At 35.3% G+C, this 21268-nt stretch overlaps 1 protein-coding gene across 1 annotated transcript in view; it reads right to left on the bottom strand.

The window, feature by feature from the left end:
* The window catches only part of CFAP44 (cilia and flagella associated protein 44), a 109359-nt gene that overhangs the window by 60931 nt on the left and 27160 nt on the right, over positions 1-21268 (bottom strand). Inside the window, exons 15-16 of the mRNA XM_007107958.3 lie at positions 6458-6619; positions 5161-5403 (exon numbers count right to left, since the gene is read on the bottom strand). Of these exons, the coding sequence (XP_007108020.2) occupies positions 5161-5403; positions 6458-6619 (405 nt within the window). The remainder of the gene's footprint in view (positions 1-5160; positions 5404-6457; positions 6620-21268) is intronic.

Here is a 21268-nt window from a genome sequence, read left to right as displayed (position 1 = left end):
AAAAATGGGCAGAAGACCTAAATAGACATTTCTCCAAAGAAGACATACAGATGGCTAGCAAGCACATAAAAAGATGCTCAACATCACTAATTACTAGAGAAATGCAAATCAAAACTACAGTGAGGTACCACCTCACACCTGTCAGAATGGCCATCATTAAAAAGTCTATGAATAACAAATGCTAGAGAGGGTGTGGAGAAAAGGAAACCCCCCTACACTGTTGGTGGAAATGTAAGTTGGGGCAGCCACTATGGAAAACAGTATGAAGGTTGCTCAGAAAACTAAAACTATAATTACCATATGATCCAGGAATCCCACTCCGGGGCATATACACAGACAATACTATAATTCAAAAGATACATGCACCCGTATGTTCATAGCAGCACTATTCACAATAGCCCAAACATGGAAACAACCTAAATTTCCACTGATAGATGAATGGATAAAGAAGATGTGGTACATATATACAGTGGAATACTACTTGGCCATAAAAAAGAATGAAATAATGCCATTTACAGCAACATGGATGAAACTAGAGATTACCATACTAACTAAGTCAAAAAAAGACAAATACCATATGATATCACTTATATGTGGAATCTAAAATATGGCACAAATGAACCTAGCTACAAAACAGAAACAGACTCACAGACATAGAGATCAGACTTGCAGTTGCCAAGGGAGAGGAGGGTGGGAGAGGGAAGGACTGGGAGTGTGGGATTAGCAGATGTAAGCTATTATATATAGGATAGATAAACAACAAGGTCCTACTATATAGCACAGGGAACTATATTCAATATCCTGTGATAAACCATAATGGAAAAGAATATGAAAAAAAAATCTGCATGTATATAACTGAGTCACATTGCTGTAAAGCAGAGACTGGCACAACACTGCAAATCAACTGTACTTCAATAAAAAAATAAAGAAGTTATACCTTTTAACACAAAATCTTCAAAGCAACAAGAGAAAAAAAAAATGCATAGGTTACAAAAAATAACAATAAAAAGATGTACATAGGGCTTCCCTGGTAGCGCAGTGGTTAAGAATCCACCTGCTAATGCAGGGAACACAGGTTCGATCCCTGGTCTGGGAAGATCCCACATGCCGCGGAGCAACTAAGCCCATGTACCACAACTACTGAGCCTGTGCTCTAGAGCCCGCAAGCCACAACTACTGAGCCTGCGTGCCACAACTACTGAAGCCTGTGCACCTAGAGGATATGCTCTGCAACAGAGAAGCCACCACAACGAGACACCGCAATGAAGAGTAGCCCCTGCACAGCTACAAAAACCCAATGCAGCCAAAAATAAATTTTAAAAAGATATAGATGGCAGAATGGAAGACAAAAGATAAGAAGATATCAAAGTTTTAAAAAGAAAATATACAGAAGAACTAAAAGTTTTAAAGGCAAAATAGGCACTGTAAGGCAAAAAAAAAACCCCCAAAACTTATATATACATATATATGTGTGTGTGTGTGTGTGTGTGTGTGTGTGTGTGTATAATGTGACAATGAGGTGAGGGGGAGGATACACAACACTAAAGTACCCTAAGATCTTTTTTTCTCTAGAGCTAGTAAAAGAATAAATTTGTATCAAATTATATTAAATTAAAGATATATACTATGACCTTTAGCATCACAACTAAAAACAAAATAGTAAAAAAAAATGTATAACTAATAACCTAATAGAGGAGGAAAACTGGGGAAAAACTACCTAATCATCTGATAGAAGGTGAAAAACCAAACGTAGAATTGGTGTGATAAACAGAAATAATAAGATGGTAGATTTAATCTAAATATATTAGCCATTACATTAAATATAAAAGGACACAGTGTTCTATTAAAATAAAGATTTTACTACAGGATTAAAAAGAAAAGCCTAACCATGTACTGCTTACAAAAGACATACTTTGAAATAAGAATATCAAAGGTAAAGGAAAGAAAAGAATCATTAACAACTCTCAGTTTTGGCTTAGTAACTGGATGGATGGTTGTCCCATTTACTGAGATGGAGATGGAGCAGGTTTGCATAGGGCAAGTGTGATTTAAAAGTTATATTTTGGGGATTTCCCTGGTGGTACAGTGGGTAAGACTGTGCTCCCAATGCAGGGGGCCCAGGTTCGATCCCTGGTTGGGGAACTAGATCCTGCATGCATGCCGCAACTAAGAAGTCCACACACCGCGACTAAGTCTGCACACCACAACTAAGAAGTCCACATGCTGCAACTAAAGATCCCACGTGCTGCAACTAAAGACCCCACATGCTGCAACTAAAGATTCCATGTGCCGTGACTAAAACCCAGAGCAGGCAAAATAAAAATATCAAAAAAAAAAAGTTATATTTTGGACATGTCCATTCTGAGGTGCCAAGTAGTGATGTCAAGTTGGACATACAAGTCTGAATATGAGAGGAGAGGTCAAGACTAGAGATAAAAATGAAATTTATTGGCATATATTTGATATTTAAAATCTTGGGACCAAATAAAATCATCTAGCAAGAAAGAGGGCACCCAAGACCACATCCTAGAGTACTTCAAAATTCAAAGCTAGTTCAACATATAAGAAGCCAGCAAAAGAGGCTAAAAAGGAGTGGCCAGCAGATGGTGGTGTCACGGAAGCCAACAAAGAAAATGCTTTAAGAAGAATGGAGGGTTAACTTTATCAAATGTTTCGGAGAGTTCAAATGGACAGAGAAATGACCACTGAGCTTGGCAGTAGGAAAATCTTTGATGACTTGAAGTGGTGGATCTAGAAACCTGACTGGAATGTGTTAAAAACCAAATAGGAGGTGAAGAAATGAACCCAGTGACTGTAGACAACTCTTTCAAGTTTTCCTATAAAGGAGCAGTGGATGAGAAGAAAAGAGATGTGAAAGAAAAAAATTCAAGTACTAGGAGCATGTTTATGTGCTGATGATAAGAACTGAGTAAACAGAGAGGTTGAAGATACAGGAGACCAGCTAGTTTGTTTCAGGAGTAAAATCTTTGAGAAGGATGCGATCAAGAGACCATTTAGAATAGTGTCCTTGGAAAGTTGCAGGGGACCATTCACCAACTGTTAACAGTAGCAGACAAACTTGTATGGATCTCCATAGGACATTAGATCTCATTAAGACAAGATAAGGAAATTCCATCTGATTGTTTTTATTTTATTTTCTCAGTGAAATGTGAGATGGGAATTCCTTGGCGGTCCAGTGGTTAGGACTCTGCGCTTTACTGCCGGGGCCCGGGTTCAATCCCTGGTCGGGGAACTAAGATCCTGTAAGCTGCTCAGCGGGGCCAAAAGAAAAAAAGAAAAAAAGAAAAAGAAAAAAGAAAAGAAATTGGAGATAAGGTTATCATTAGAAATTGAGGGAAGGTACAAAATGATTGATGGGAGAAGAATTAAAGCGATAATTTGGAAAGTGGGAAAGTAAACATGGCTGGGCAGTAGAACCAGCCTGCACTGTGAGTACTGATTTGAGAACTGTGGTCGTGCCTTCAAAATGAGACTGGTTTTCTGCAGCATCTGCTTGGATGCAGGCACAGAGTTGGCAAATAGTTGAGTCAAGCAGGGTTAGTGTCACTTCTTCTGAACTATGCCTTGACCTTGTATGCTGGTGTAGTTTAATGGTTAAGAGCGTGGACTCTAGACCTAGACTGCCTGAGTCCAGATCCTGGTTCCACCCCTCATTAATCATACAACCTCAGATAAGTTACCTAACCTCTCCACTCCTTGGTTTCTTCTTATGTAAAATGCAAATTATGAAGAGCGCTTATTTTATAGGGTGGTCACTTAGAATGGTGCCTGGTATAGAATAAGCAGGTTTCCAGATTTAGCAAATAAAAATACACAATGAATGTTAACTAAACTTATTGTGGTAATCATTTCATGATACATGCAAGTCAAATCATTATGCTATATACCTTAAATTATACAATGCTGCATGTCAATTATATCTCAGTAAAACCAGGAAAAGAGTTTTTAAATTCAGGATGCACAGTTAATTTGAATTTCAGATAAACAACAAATATGTTTTTAGTATAAGTATGTCCCATGTAATACTTATCTGCACTCCTAAAGGTAAGCATTAAATATGTTTGTCAAATAATTAATAATTCTTGCATATGTTTCAAGGACACTAGAACTCTATTATATTACTGTACAGTTGTTTCTGTGCCTCTCTCCCTCATGATATGAGGGAACTTTCAGAAGGCAGGATCATGTCTTAATTATTCCTTTACCCCATGAACCCCACACAACAGTAGCCATCGATAATTGTTTCATAAAGTACAGAAGATAAAAGGTCAATGCACTAATACATGGAATCTTAAGGTGCCTCCATCACTACTTTCTATCCTTCTTGCTGCTTGTCTCCTTAGAAGTTGCTATCAAAGATATATTTCTAAGAAATGTTGAAGAGGAGTGGAGTTAACTCTCATCACTCCTTATAGCAACAGTACTCAGCTAGGCAGTCTCCTGGCCTGGCCAAAGATCTGATACCACTTATGAATTAGAGATAATAATTGACATAAAAGTATATATGAAAGACTATTTTTTTGGTGAATGGAATTGAAATTTGTGACAGATTCATAATGAAGGAAATCTTGCTTTGCAATAGATCAATAAAATATTTTAGAAGAGTAGAAAATATATAATTAGGGGATGTAATTGTCACATTATTGTAACATTCGCAGGTACTTGTCTTGCATTTTTCTCTTCTTCCTTATTAGCCAAGTCCCACTTTCACTCAGGGTGGCAATGTGACCATCTAAAAACAGTCATTTTCCCAGACTTCCATGCAGCCACACAGCATAGTTGTAGATAATGAAAGGTAAGCAAAAGTCTAGTGGACTGTGCTGCCATCATATGCAAAATTTTAAAATGACAAACACAGCTGGAAAACCCCTTAGCTCTTTGCCCTTCTACCTTTGATTCTCCTCCCCTTTGACCTTCTGAAACGTGTGATTGTCATAGATAACAGATACAATAAGTAGACATATAAAACGTATTAAGATGATATAAGAACAAACTCACATTCATTCATCAAAATTCACACCTTCGGTAGTAGTTAATAGTTGAAGTCTTACCATAGAGTAAGGAAGTAAGAAAGTGATGGAAAATAATACCTATAATTAGATTAGGGTTGAGATAAAAATTTATTACATTATTACTTACCAAAGAAACCCAGAACTTCCCCGGCCCAGAGTAAAATCCACAGAGGATGTGACAGGGGGTTAAAGGAATAAAGATTTCGGGTAACGGCTCCGGCTCCTCCTCCTCCTCCTCCTCCTCCTCTTCCCCCTGGAGTTCCTTTTCTCCATCTTCTCCCATCTCTGCTTCTAGGCTTTCCCTCCTTTCTTCCTTTTCCTTCTCTTTCAACTCCTTTTGTTTCTTTCTCTTTGCAATTTCTATTAATCTCTTGTGCAAAAGAGATATTGAGATAAAAAAACTGTCATTCATTTGTTCATTCACACTATTATTAAAGAAAGTAGGAGGAAGATAGAGTCCTAGAAAAATTCACAGCTCTAATGTAACAAATAATGTCATTTAAAGATTATCATCAAGTTGGGAATATATTTTTATAGTTAAAATTTTCAAATCATTGGAATGACTTTCTGCATAACTCCCATTGATCCTGGTTTTACAGAAATTATTTTGCCTTCTTTTTCCTAACAGAGAAGTTAAATATAGCTTCTCTCAGAGCCTATCACTGTCAATCCATGCATTTGGTGGATTGAAATAGTCCACGAGGGAAGCTGTTTCTATCTTTAGCGGTACAGTGATTTAGGCCCTCAGCCTCTATCAACTGGCTACTGCAAAAGGCCCCTAGCACTGGCATCCCTACCTCCCATCTTTTACCTCTTTATTCCATTTACCTCTTAGAATTAACTTCCAAATTTATATGATCTCATCACATCAATCTCCTTCTCAAAAATTCAAAATGGATTCCAATGGCCCAAAAATTAAATTAAAACATCTTGGCTAATATTTAAGGGGTTCCATGTGGTGGTCACAGACTCCTGTCACACCCCTCCACAAATTGCATCCCTCTGCCTCAGGGTCCATTCTTCTTTCTCGAAAACACCAAAACTCTTGCAACTCTGCCTTCCCTCAGGATGTTCTCCCAGCTTTTATTGCCTTCTCCCTCATTTTCAACCTGTCAAAATCCTTCCTATTCTTTAAATACTAAATATCACCTCCATGAAGTCATCCTTGACCTCTCTCACCCCTCTATCAGAATCATATAATCTTTCCTCTGCATGCCCCTAAAATTCTTTTCTTTGCCCTGTGATTCTAATATCTACTCATTACCACCTTCTAATACAAGAAGCTGCTTTCTACCAAATAAGTTCCTTAAAGTAAAAGTCTATGTCTTATTCTTCTTCGTATTTTCCCAGTACTTAACACAGGATATTTTATATTCTAAGAAAGAAAAAAAATTAGAAGACAATGCTTCAAGGGTATTTCATACCAGAATCTTAGATTTGATACTTGAGAAATGGAAACATTTTATACACATGTCTTTGATTTCATAGGAAACTACATCATGGTCCTCCTCCTCCTCCTTTATAGTTGGCAATGGAGCTTCAAGAACATAGCCATTCTCACAAATAATCAGTAAAGTACTTTCAGGCTAAAAAAAAAAACCATATCATTTACATTTAGGTAAATTTTTAGAAGCACAGTTCAAAAAGATTTTAAACCAGGGAAACTATAATTGCTATGTATATTAGCCATTTTTAAAAGATACTTATTACCAGTAATAACCACAGTGAGAAACTTAGTCAATCTTATTAATCACTACACACAAGTAGTACAATTATATCATTAATTAATAAGTGTTAAAATTAGATTTAGATTCATTTCCCTTATAGATGCCATATTTTCTGAGCCAAAAATTTGGTTGTAAAATGTTAGCCCAAAGGGCAGAATATTAAAATTAGGACTGCCGAGAAAATCTGCAGTATGTGAATGGCATATACAACCTCAGCCTCCTTTGATGGATCATCCTCTCTCTGCCTGAGTTCATTTAATGTGGATGTCCCCAAGATTTTTGTTCACTTCCCTCTTCTTCTTTCTCTCCATAAACATGCCCTGGGAAATCTTATAGCCAATTAAGGCTTCATTACCACTCACAAGCAATTAGACTCCAGTTTAATCTCTCTAGTCCAGTCCAAAATCATGTATTTAACCATGTGTGGGAAATCCCCATCTTGATAGTCTACAGAAACGTTATTCAAAATGTTTATTCGAAATGTTTATTCATTTAGTTATTCTATTCTATACTTATTATACACCTATTATGTGTTCAGAATTTTGTAGAGGGCTAGAGGCAAAATTATAATAAGAAAAATAGGGATTGTCTCTGCCATTATGAAGCTTACCTCCAATGGGAGAGCCTGTCATTTAACAAATCATATAAATAAATGTAAATTATAACCGCAATAAGTGTTGCAGAAGTACTGCAAGAGTAAGGAGGTTGTACAAGGCTTCCTGAGTAGGTGGTACCTAAGTCTCAAGGTGAAGGATGAGTAGAAGATATTTTTATAATGACTTAGGGGAGGGTTTGAGGGAGCATGTTATGTAAAGGACATACCATGTGCAAATATCCTGTGGCACATTTGGGCTTTTAAGAAAGTTGTGGCCTTGGTGGTATCACCTAGGTGAAGAGAACAGAGTGAGAAGAGAGATTGGCACAGAGCCTTGGGGAAACAACACTCAATGGCTGAGTGAGGGAGACTGAGAAGGAGTGACAAGATGTAAGAGAAGGAACAAGGAGAGCATAATGTCCCCCAAATCAAACAAAGATGGTATTTCAAAGAGGAAGTGAGGGTCAACAAGGTCAATTGAGGCTAAGAGGGCAAGAAGATAAGAAATAAAACTGTTAAATGGATACCACCGGTATCTTTAGAAGAGCTGATCTGGTGGAATTATGAGACACAAGAAACTCGTAAGAATGTGTAAAGGAAGAAGTAGGTGTAAGGAAATGCAGTTCGTGGGAATAAACAATCCCCTTAAGAAAATTGGGAGAAACATGGAGCAGTGATTGGAGGAGAACATGAAGTCAAGAAATTTATTTTTTATACATGAGAGTCTTGAATATATTTAAATACTGATGGAAATAACCCATTTAACAGGTAAGGTTAAATTTATATGACAGAAAAGAGAAAATAAATGTGTGAAATGTTGAAAAAAGTAGGAGTAGAATCCAAAGGTCACAAGGGAGAATTGATCTCAAGTAGGAAGGTACACAGCCCCTCTACTGCTAAAAAAAAAAAAAAAAAGGGGAAGAGGAGCAGGTCCATGAAGAGATAACAGGATTTTACGTTTAGTAGTGAGAAGGTAAAGGAGTTCCTGGCAGAGGGCTCCTACTCTATGAAATAAGTGATGCAGAGAACGAGAGTGAGCGAGCTAGTGGGAGGCTTGAAGCTTTGAGGAGAGGAGGAGTTTTTAAGTGTTCATTGTGGGTGAAAGAGTTGACAAGAACAATGTCATAGGATTGCTAAGCCATACCATGAATTGTGTTGAGGTCATTTGAGTCACTAAATTATGGAGAAGCTAATCTTCTCTGATGTATAACTATCTCCAGCTGCCCTTGGTAATCACTGTAGGCAAATATAAATCAGTTGGGGGCATTCAGGGATGGATTTTTGCCAGAAGTGTATGAAAAAAAGAGAAGGGAGCTCAAGGCATTGGAAGAGTGCTATTAAACCCTACTGAAAAGAATCATGACATTTAAGCCGGATATAGGGGGAACTTAAGACAAGAGTGGACTAATGAGTGAGGGAAAGCAAATGGTGAATGAACAAGGGGTGCCTGTGACTTCAGAGAACAAGTAGAGCAGAAATAGCTAAGTTAACAGGCTGGATAGAAGAGAGGTTGAGGTTAGAATGTGAGATATCTGAATAGTAGACTTTCAAAGTTGAGTTCTTACAAGACGTTGTAGTCTGAATCATGTCCCCCCAAATTCTTATGCAGAAGTCCTAACCCCCAGTATCTCAGAATGTGACTGTATTTGGATATGGGGCCCTTAAGCAGGTAATTATGTTACAATACGGTTGTTAGGGTGGGTCCTAATCTAATAGGACTGGTGTCCTTATAAGAAGGGGAGATTAGGACACAGAGGGACAATCATGTGAGGACTCAGTGAGAAGGTGGCCATCTGCAAGCCAAGGAGAGAGGTCTCAGAAGAAATCAAACCTGTCAGCACCTTGATCTTAAACTTCTAGCCTAAAGAACTGTGAGAAAATAAATTCCTGTTCTTTAAGCCACCCAGACTGTGGTATTTTGTTATGGAAGCCCTAGTAAACTAATAAACTAGTGGTAATAGTGCCCAGTGGGTAGCTGTGAACGTGTGTGGATAAACTATAAAGGTCATGGGAAATGAAGAGGTCAAGAAGCTCAGAGGCTGATGTGATTTGATCGACTAGGCACATGGTGTTAATATCATTCAGTATAATTGTTTACACTTTGGATAAAGAGAAAGATAACCATATTCTCAAAACTTTAATAAAGGGGCAGGCTTGACCAGGTGGTCAGAAGATAACAGCAATATAAAAAGATAGAAAGTGATATAGCCAAGTTACAAGAGCCTCAGAGGAGCTGTGTTTCTATTTTATGAGTCAAGTCATAAAAGTAGTATATAAATATTGCCACAAATGAAATAAAAGTTAACTATTATACTTCTCTCCCTGACCCCAAACAGATATAATGAATGCTAAGAAGTTGATGTGTATCCTTTCACACTTTTTTCCTCGGAATAGAATTTTTTCGAGTACGGAAAAGGGTATTCATTTATTCATTCAGTGACGATATTGTCAATCCATATCCATGAAAATAAAATAACCAGACACATTAGAAATAAGACATCAGAAGTGAGAGTCAACAAAACAAATACCAAAAAAATCCATAAAGACTTCAGATGTTGAAATTATCAGACTCAGTCCAAAAAACAATTATGCTTACTATATTTAAAGGAATATAGAAGTATCCACAGGGAACAAAAAAATATAAAACTAACAAAACAAATATGAAAAACAACCAAATAAAATTTCAAGAACTAAAAAATACAGAAGTTGAAAATAAGATCACAAAGGATGGCTTTAACATCAGATAACTGAAGAGATTACTAGTCAGTAGAAAATATGAGAAGAAACCTGTAAAATACAGCCTGGAGAGATTTTTCTAAGCGGAAGATCTGTCATTTATACGACAGAAAAAACCAGTGTGAAATTTTGGAAAAAGTAGGAGTAGAGACAGAGAAAGTTAAACAAAATGAGAGGACAGAGGAATTTGTTACAAACAAAAGAACAAGGGAAAAAACCCTGAAAAAAAAAAAACAATTAATGAAACAGAAACAATTTACCAGATAAAGAGCTCAAAGCATTAGTAATAAGTATGCTAACTGAATTTGAAAAAAGAATAGATGAACATGTGAGAATTTTAACAAAAACTAGAAAAATATAAAAAATAATCGGAGCTGAAGAATACAGTAACAAATGAAAAACACACTAGAAGGAATGAGAGCAAACTAAGTGATACAGAAGAAAGCATAAGTGATCTTGAAGGTAGAATAATGGAAATCACCCAATCAGAATAGCAAAAAGATAAACAAATTTTAAAAATGAGGATAGTTTAAGGGACCTCTGGGACACCATCAAGCATACTAACATTCCCATTATAGACATCCCAGAAGGAGAAGAGAAAGAGAGAAAGGGATTGAAAATCTATTTGATGAAATTATGGCTGAAAACTTCCCAAACCTGCAGAAGGAAACAGATATCCAGGTACAGAAAGCACAGAGATTCCCAAACAGGATGAACCACAAGCGAAGAAACTAAAAGAACACAGAAGAACTACAAAAACAGCCAGAAAACAAGTAACAAAATAGCAATAAGTACATGCCTATAAATAATTACTTTAAATGTCAATAGACCAAATACTTCAATAAAGAATTATGGGTGACTCATTGGGTTTTTTAAAAAAAAGACCCATCCATATGCTGCTTACAAAAGACTCACTTCAAAGCTAAAGACACACAGAGACTGAAAATGAGGGGAGGGAAAAATATATTTCATGCAAATGGAAATGACAAGAAAGCTGGGGTAGCAATACTCATATAGGACAAAGTAGACTTTAAAACAAATTTTATACAAAAGACAAAGAAGGGCATTATGCAGTGATAAAGGGATCAATACAAGAAGAGAATATAACATTCGTTAACATATATGCATCTGGGACTTCCCTGGTGGCCCAGCGGCTTAGGCTCCGCACTCCCAATGTAGGAGGCCCAGGTTCAATCCCTGGTCAGGGAACCAGATCCCATAGGCCACAGTGAAGTTCCTGCAGGCCGCAACTAAAGATCCTGCATGCTGCAACTAAGACCCGGTGCAGCCAAATAAATAAATATTTTAAAAATGTTTTTCAAAAACATATGCACCTAATATAGGAGCACCTAAACATATAAGGCAAATATTAACAGACATGAAGGAAAAAATTGACAATAATACAATAATAGTAGGGGAAATTTAACACCCCACTAATGTCAATGGACAGATCATCCAGACAGAAAATCAATAAGGAAATGGTGGTTTTTAAATGACACATTAGACCAGTTGGACTTAATAGATAACTACAGAACGTTCCATCCCAAAACCACAGAATACATATTATTCTCAAGGGCACATGGCACTTTCTCTAGGACAGAACACATGCTAGGCCACAAAACAAGTCTCAACAAATTTAATAGAATAGAAATGATATCAAGCATTTTTTCCAACAACATGGTATGAAATTAGAAATTACATGAAGAAAAATGGCAAAAACACAAATATGTGGAGCCTAAACAACAAGCTACTGAAAAACCAAAGGGCCAATGAAGAAATCAAAGAGGAAATCAGCAAATATCATGAGACAAATGGAAATAAAAACACAACTTTCCAAAATCTATGGACATAGCAAAAGCAGTTCTAAGATGAAGTTTATAGTGATGCAGGCCTATTTCAAGAAACAAGAAAAATATCAAGTAACCTAACCTACCACCTAAAGGAATTAGAAAAAGAAAACAAAGCCAAAAGAAATCAGCAGAAGGAAATAAAGATCAGAGAGGAAATAGAGACCCCAAAAAAATAGAAAACAGCAATGAAACCAAGAGCTTTTTTTTTTTAACAAAACATGAACAAAATTGATTATCTTTTAGCCAGGATCATTTAGAAGAAAAGAGAGAGGACCCAAATAAACAAAATAAGAAATGAGAGAGGAGAAATTACAACTGACATCACAGAGACACAAAAAAATCACAACAGAATACTGTGAATGGTTATATGCCAACAAATTGGATGACCTAGAAGAAATGGATAAATTTCTAGAAACATACAATGTACAAAGACTGAATCAGAAAGAAATAGACAATTTGAACAGACAATCACTAGTAGTGAAATTGAATTAGTAATCAAAAACCTCCCAGCAAACAAAAGTCTATGACTTCACAGGGGAATTCTACCAAATATATAAAAAGATCTAATGCCTATCCTTCTCAAACTGTTCCAAAAAATTGAAGAGGGAACACTTCCAAATTCATTCTATGAGGCCACCACTACCCTGATACCAAAACCAAATACAAAAAAAAGAAAATTACAGGTCAATAGCAAAAATCCTCAACAAAATATTAGAAAACAAAATTCAGCAATATGTAGAAAAGATCATATATAAAAAGTATCATACATCATGATCAAGTGGGATTTATTCCAGAGATGGTTCAATATCCACAAAAATCAATATGATACACCACATTAACAAAATGAATGATAAAAATCACATTATCATCTCAATAGATGCAGAAAAAGCATTTCACAAAATTCAACATCCATTCATGATAAAAAAAAAAAAACTTATCAATGTTGGCATTGAGGGGACATACCTCAACATAAAAAAGGCCATTTATGACAAACGCAGAGCTATCATCATATTCAATAGTGAAAAACTGAAAGCTTTTCCTCTAAATTCGGGAAAAAGACAAGGATGCCCACTCTCACCAGTTCTATTAATATTTTTAACATAGTATTGGAAGGCCTAGCCACAGCAATCAGACAAGAAAAATAAGACAAATTGGAAGGGTAGAAGTAAAACTCACTTTTTACAGATGACATGATACTATATATAGAAAAACCCTAAAGTCTGTATTAGAATAAAGTTGCAAAATACAAGATTAATATACAGTCATACACTGTACACATGGTATCAACTACCATCATGCATGATAAACCCACTGGAGAGTTGCTGTTTTACATCCCTTAACCAAGACACCCATGATAAAGGTCAGGACCCAAGGGTCAACATAGTTGGAGATATTTCTGGTAGTCATCTTAGCACTGGATGCCCTGGCCAACAACTAGTTCATCAATATTTTTACAAAATCTTGAGCCATTAACAATTGTCTGTCTGCCTGATACAGCCAATGGCAGCAACAACATTCCTTATCCAAGGAATATCTTGCCTCATAGATACCCAAAATATAAATCAAGGTCACATGTCTCTACATGACTTCATCAGCTATTCCCTTCAAGCATCCAGACACTGGAAATAATGTTAGAGAAACAATTTATTGGAATTTCCAATCAACCTTTCTTTACTTGATGTTAGAATATTTTTCCCCTGTAGAGGAGGAAAAAGTTTCTTTCTCCTGAGGTCTTCTGGGGTTTCTATTAGTCTGGAACTACATTATTCCAATTTTAATATTTGAAGATTTACAAATCACTTGGGTGATCCAACACAGGGCCATAAGTGTGCATTTTAGAGCTATTTAACTTATGGTTCATCTTTATCTTAGTACATAGTTTTGGGGGATATAAGCTTTAGTTAGTGGTTGCCAAGGAGGAGAGGGAGATGGATGGAGGGAGAGTTAGAAAAAAATAATGAATTAGAATGGATCCTTTAGCTGGTTCCTTGTTTAAACCTTAAAAGAAAAAAAAAAAGCTTAAGTTAGTGAAGGTTTGTCATAATTTCTTCCTTTGCTATGCCCTCATCTTGAACATGAGTCTCCATAGACTAAGGAGGACATCAAAAAGATAGCCAATTTTTGAGGCTTTTTTTTTTTCCTCTCTTTCTTTTTTTCCTTTTGATCAGAATCCGCCTGCCCTCTTAGCAGAATCAGCTTTCGGTACTTGAAGTTTTCCCAGTATTTGTGCTACATCTCACACCACCAATAAGATGCATTGGTTATTCTGTCAAACCTTTTATTTATCGTCATGAAAAGGTTGAATTGAGCCACCTAATACTCCATGAGCTAATGCAGACCCCTACCCAATTGTATGTTCTATGCACATATTCTTAAGTAATCTTATTCAAGTGGAAGATGTTGGGTTATTTTTTGTGATAAAATGACAAAATCATCACTGTAATTTTAATAACTCAACCAGATATTTTTCATCCATTATGTGTAAGTATCACAGTAAGTCACTCTCATCACATTGTTAATTCTAAAATACCTGAAAATTCAATTTCATTATACTTCTCTATCCTTCATGAAGGTCTGTATCCTTGAAGACTGAATGTAGTTTATGTTTTAGAGATGAAAGATGTTAGAGAGGCACTGTTTTGCAGTTTCTATTCTTCCTGTCTTCAATCTGTCTTACAAAATTCCTTCATGAAAAGCTGTATATCAACAACTGGTATATTTATTTAAATTTTGAAGACTGATATTTATGTACAGTATGCATATATGTATACAGAAACATGACATATATTATGTATATACACATATATGCATATATACATATATATGCATGCCATGTCATTTTTGCTAGGTAACTAGAAAACTTTAGAATCATCTAAAGAGAAAATGCTGTGGTTTTCTTACATATACATTTATTTATAGACTTCATCCCCAAAATGAATCAAAGCAGCAGAATATATGCCCTATAGGAATAAGGAGCTTTAATACTTCTCTACCACATTTTATAGACTTTATTTCCTTTTCTAATCAAGTGAAATTCTATAAAAGGAAACTCATTCTCTTTTGTATTACACCTTGATTAATCTTTTTATTTACAACGTGACTAGATAAATCAAGAGGATATTTTATGAAGATCATCTAAATTCCACTAAGCAAATTAAATTAACTGACAAGGGTTGGCTGGGTATATGTGAAGTACTATGAAGAACTCCACTGTTATTGTTAACTAGACATTTATTCCTTATTAAATTAACAGATTCAATTGAGAAATCATAGTTAATCTAATAGTCACCTACTTGGTTATACTCTGTAATTACTCTATATGACAAAGTTACTAACATTGGAAAAACTACCAGTAAGAACTAGCTAAATCAAAGCCCCTTTATTGTGGGGAAGAGAGCATTTTTTTGTCAAATTTTCAAGTACTGCACTCAAAAATACATTTATTAAGCTTTTATCACTTAAGTATTATTACATTTTGGGGATGAACTGAAGTGTATCATTTCAATTTTCCAATTTGATAATTAGTAAACTCTCCCCATGATGAAAAATATTGAACATTTTAATTCTCATAACTTTAAGAATATAGCAACTATTAATCTTGTCATTCTTTTTGATTCATTAATCTCTCTCAAAAATTGAAAAAATCAGTCTACCCTTGTCTTGTTATTCAAGAAATGATACAAGTTGGATGCTAATATTGAAAGGTTAGATAATGGATCCCAAATATATTAGATACTAACAACATATCCTAAGTGATCTTCAGTAAAATACACTTCCTGAAATCAAATATTTTTAGGGAATAACTGCTTGCCACTTACTATGGACTAAATATTTGGGTTCCTCCAAAATCCATATGTTGAAACCCTATGTGGAGGTGGGGGCTTTGGGAGGTAATTAGATTTAGATGAGGTCCTTAGGGTGGAGCTCCCATTATGGGGCTAGTACTTTTATAAGATGAAGAGACCAGAGCTCTCTCTCTCTCTCCATGTGAGGAATCAGCAAGAAGGCAGTGATCTGGAAAGCAGGTAGAAGGCCCTCACTATGAATCTGACCATGCTGGCATCTGAGCATGCTGACCATGAGGCTGATCTCAGACTTCCAGCCTCCAGAACAGTGAGAAATAAATGTTTGTTGTTTAAGGCACCTAGTATATGGTATTCTGTTATAGCAGAATGCCAGACTGATTAATAAAATACTCATTTATAAACAGCCTATTCAAGGCTAATTTGCAAACTTTTATTCCTGATTGTCTGATGCTTTATTTCTTGATTACCTAGAATCTATTTTACATGTATGAACATATCAATCACCCCAAAGTACGTTTAAACAGAGTGAATGTTTGCAAATATAAAATGACATTTTCTAAGAATTTAGGCATATACTAGGATATGATAACAAATTTGATAAAAAGTTTGTTTCTGTGGTTGTCCTTGCAAATGTTGAAATGGAAGCAATTGTAAAAATAAATACTTTAAAATAAACAGAAATAAAAGGCAAAAAAAAGATTACAGAAATGTGTTGCTTTTCTATATACTAATAATGAACTACCAAAAAGAAAAAGAAAACAGTCCTATTTAAAATCACATGAAAAAGAATAAAATACCTAGGAATAAACTTAACCAAGGAGGTAGGAGATCTATACTTTGAAAACTATAAGACATTGATGAAGTTGAAGATACAAAGAAATGGAAAAATACTCCATGTTCATGAATTGGAAGAATTAATATTGTTAAAATGACCATACTACCTAAGGCAATCTACAGATTAATGCAATGCCCATTAAAATACTGATGGCATTTTTCACAGAAATAAAACAAATAATCCTAAAATGTATATGGAACCATAAAAGACACTGAATAGCCAAAGCAATCTTGAGAAAAAAGAACAAAGCTGGAGGTATCACACTCCCTGATTTCAGACTATACTACAAGTCTACAATAATCAAAACAGTATGGTACTGGCACAAACACACACACATAGAGCAATGGAACAGAAGACAGAGCCCAGAAATAAACCACACACTTATGGGCAAAATTAATCTACAACAAGAGGCAAGAATATACAATGGGGAAAATAGTCCCTTCAATAAATGATGCTGGGAAAACTGGACAGCTATATGTTAGAGAATGAAACTAGAACATCTTCTCACACCATATACAAAAAATAAACACAAAACGGAGTATAGAGCTAGATGTAAGACCAGAAACCATTACACTCCTAGAAGAGCACATAGGTAGAACACTCTTTGACCAAATTCGTACAATATTTTTTTGGATCTGTTTCCTAAAACAAAGGAAACAAAAGCAAAAATAAACAAATGGGACCTAATTAAACTTAATCTTTTGCACAGCAAAGTAAACCACTGACAAAAAGACAACCTACTAAACAAGAGAAAATATTGGCAAATGACATGACCTATAAGGGGTTAATATCTAAAATATATAAACAGCTCATACAACTTGATATCCAAACAAAAAACCAATTTTAAAAATGGTCAGAAGACCTGAATAGACATTTTTTAAAAGAAGACATACAGATGGTCAACAGGCACATGAAAAGATGCTCAACATCACTAACCATCAGGGAACTGCAAATCAAAACCCACAATGAGATATCATCCCACAACTGCCAGAATGGCTATCAACCCAAAGACCATAATTAATAAGTGTTGGGGAGGATGTGGAGAAAAGGGAACCCTGGTACACTGTTGGTGGGAATGTAAATTGATGAAGCTACTGTAAAAAAAACAGTATGGAGGTTACTAAAAAAACTAAAAATAGAACTACCATATGATGTGGCAATTCTACTTCTGGGTATATATCAACCAACAAAACAAAACAAAACACAAAAACACTAATTTGAAAAGATACATGCACCCCAATGTTCATAGCAGCATTATTTACAACAGCTAAGATATGGAAACAGCCTAACTGTCCATCAACAAATGAATGGATAGAGAAGATGTGGTATACACACACACACACACACACACACACACACACACACAATGGAATATTACTCAGCCATAAAAAGAATGAAATTTTGCATTTGCAACAACATGGATGTACCTGAACTGTATCATGCTTAGTGAAATAAGTCAAAGACAAATACTATATGTTATCACTTATATGTGGAATCTAAAAAATGAAACTAGTGAATATAACAAAACAGAAACAGACTCACAGATATAGAGAACAAACTAGTGGTTACCAGTGGAGATGGAGGACAAGATACAGGTAGGGGATTAAGAGGTACAACAACTATGTATAAAATAAATAAGCTACACAAATATATTGTACAGCATAGGGAATATAGCCAATATTTTATAATCAATTCAAGTGGAGTATAATCTATAAAAATATTGAATCACTATATTGTACACCTGAAACTAATATTGTAAATCAACTATACTTCAATAAAAATAAAGTTTAAATAATAAAAATAAAAGATTTCCCTGTGGTGCAGTGGTCAAGAATCTTCCTGCCAATGTAGGGGACACAGGTTCGATCCCTAGTCCAGGAAGATCCCACATGTCACAGAGCAACTAAGCCTGTGTGCCACAACTACTGAGCCTGCACTCTAGAGCCCATAAGCCACAACTACTAAAGCCTGTGCATCCTACAGCCCGCACGCCACAACTACTAAGCCCATGCACCGCAACTACTGAAGCCCATGAACTCTAGGGCCCATGTGCTGCAACTACTGAGCCCACATGCCTAGAGTCCATGCTCCACAACAAGATAAGCCACTGCAATGAGAAGCCTGCACGCCACAACAAAGAGTAGCCCCCACTCACCACAACTAGAGAAATCCTGTGCACAGCAATGAAGACCCAATACAGCCAAAAAAAAAAGATTAAAAATAAATAAATAAAATATCAATACTTCTAAATAGTCCATAGGTCAAGGAAATCAAAATGAAACTGAGAAAATATTTTCAACTGGATGATAATAAAAATATTATATTATCAAAACTTGTGGGATACATTAAAGCCTATAGCTTTATAAGGTACACATAAAGATACATATAAAGAAGAATAATAAAATATAAATATCCATTTCATGAAATTAGAAAACAAGAAAATAAACCTTAAGATAGTAAATGTAGGATTGTAATAAAAGAATATAACTTAATAAAATAAAAAACAAAATAAAATCAATAAAGTGAAAAGTTCCTTGAAAACACTAATTGACAAACCTCTAGGAAGATTAAGCAAGAGGAAGGGAAAAAAATGACCAGTATAAAAAAATGAAAAGGAAACATCATTACAGATCCTGTGACATTAAGAATATTATGAAAACTACAGACAAAAAATTTGAAAATTCAAAGGAAATAAACAAGTTCCCTAGGGGGGAAAAATGTACTTACCAAAATTAAATCAAGAAGAACACATCTGATTGAAACCACAAGAGACCCTGAATAGCCAAAGCAATCTTGAGAAAGAAGTCAAAGCTGGAGGCATCACACTACCTGATTTCAAACTATACTGCAAAGCTATAGTAATCAAAACAATATGGTATTGGCATAAAAACAGTCATAGAGATCAATGGAACAGAATAGAGAACCCAAAAATAAATCCACGTATATATGGTAAATTAATTTATGACAAAGGAGCCAAGACTACACAAGCGGGTTAAGACAGTCTCTTCAATAAATGGTGCTGGGAAAACTGGACAGCCACGGCAAAAGGATGAAACTGGACTACTATCTTATACCATGCACAAAAATTAACTCAAAACGAATTAAAGACTTGAATGTAAGACCTGAAACCATAAAACTCCTTGCAGAAAACATAGGCAGTAAGTTCCTTGACCTTGTCATTGGTCTTTGCGATGAGTTTTTGGATCCAACACCAAAAGCAAAGGCAACAAAAGCAAAAACAAAAAAATAAACAAAAACAAAGTGAGACTACATCAAACTAAAACGGCTTTTGCACAGCAAAGAACTCAACAAAATGAAAGGCAACCTTATGAATAAGCAAAAATATTTGCAAATAGTCTATCTGAAAAGGGATTAATATCCAAAATACATAAAGAACTCGTACAACTCATTAGCAAAAAAAAAGCACAAAGAATCCAATAGAAAAGGGGGCAGAAGATCTGAACAGACATTTTTCCAAAGAAGACATAGAGACATAGAGACAGACAACAAGTACATGAAGATATGCTCAACATCACTAATCATCAGGGAACTGCAAATCAAAAGCACAATGAAATATCACCTCACACCTGTTAGAATAGCTATTATCAAAAAGACAAGAAATGTTGGCTAAGATGTAGAGAAAAGGGAACCCTTGTGCACTGTTGGTGAGAACATAAATCAGTACAGCCACTATGGAAAACATTGTGGAGATTCTTCAAAAAATTAAAAATAGAGCTACCACATGATCCAGCAATCCCACTTCAGGGTATTTATCTGAGGAAATGAAAACATTAACTTGAAAAGATACATGCACCCTCAAGTTTATCACAACATTCTTTACAATAGCCAAGATACGGAAACTACGTGTTCATTGAAGGGTGAATGGATAAAGAAAATATTCCATTGTGATTATATGTACACAATGGAATATTATTCAGTAATAAAAAAGAATGAAACCTTGTCATTTGCAACAATATGGATGGACCTTGAGGACATTATGCTAAGTGAAATAAATCAGGAAAAGAAGACAAATATTGCATGATATCAATTGTATGTGGAGTCTTTAAAAAAGAAAAAACATTAGGTACAGAAAACAGACTGGTGGTTGCCAGAGGCAGGGGCTGGGTGATAGTAAAATGGAGGGGTTCAAAATGTACAAATTTTCAGTGATAATATAAGTCATGGGAATGTAATGTACAGCATGATGACTATAGTTAATAATACTGTACTGCATATTTGAATGTTGCTCAGAGTAGATCTCAAAAGTTCTCATGTATGGTGACAGATGTTAACTAGACTTATTGTGGTGATCAGTTCACAATGTATACAAGTATCAAACCATGTCATATATCTGAGACTTATTTATGTCAATTATACTTTAAAATTTAAAAGAACTATAATCATTAAAGGCATTGAATTAATTTTTTTAAAAACACCTCAAAAAGAAAAACAAAACCTATGCTCTGATGGCTCCACTACCAAGTCTGCCAGAAATTCAAAATTCTAATATTTACAAATTCTTCAAGAGAATAGAGAGAGAGAATATTTTACAACTCATCTTAGGAGATTAAAAAAACCTTAATAACAAACTTGATGATGAACTATGAAGACAGAAAATATTATCCAAATCTTTTTAATAAACATAGATGAAAAACACTAATGTTAGCAAACTGAATTCAATGACAC

Source organism: Physeter macrocephalus, chromosome 1 (assembly GCF_002837175.3).
Source record: "Physeter macrocephalus isolate SW-GA chromosome 1, ASM283717v5, whole genome shotgun sequence".
Lineage (NCBI taxonomy): Eukaryota > Metazoa > Chordata > Mammalia > Artiodactyla > Physeteridae > Physeter > Physeter macrocephalus.
The sequence above is the reverse complement of the archived record's forward strand: the minus strand, read 5'-3'. Positions and strand labels throughout refer to the sequence as shown.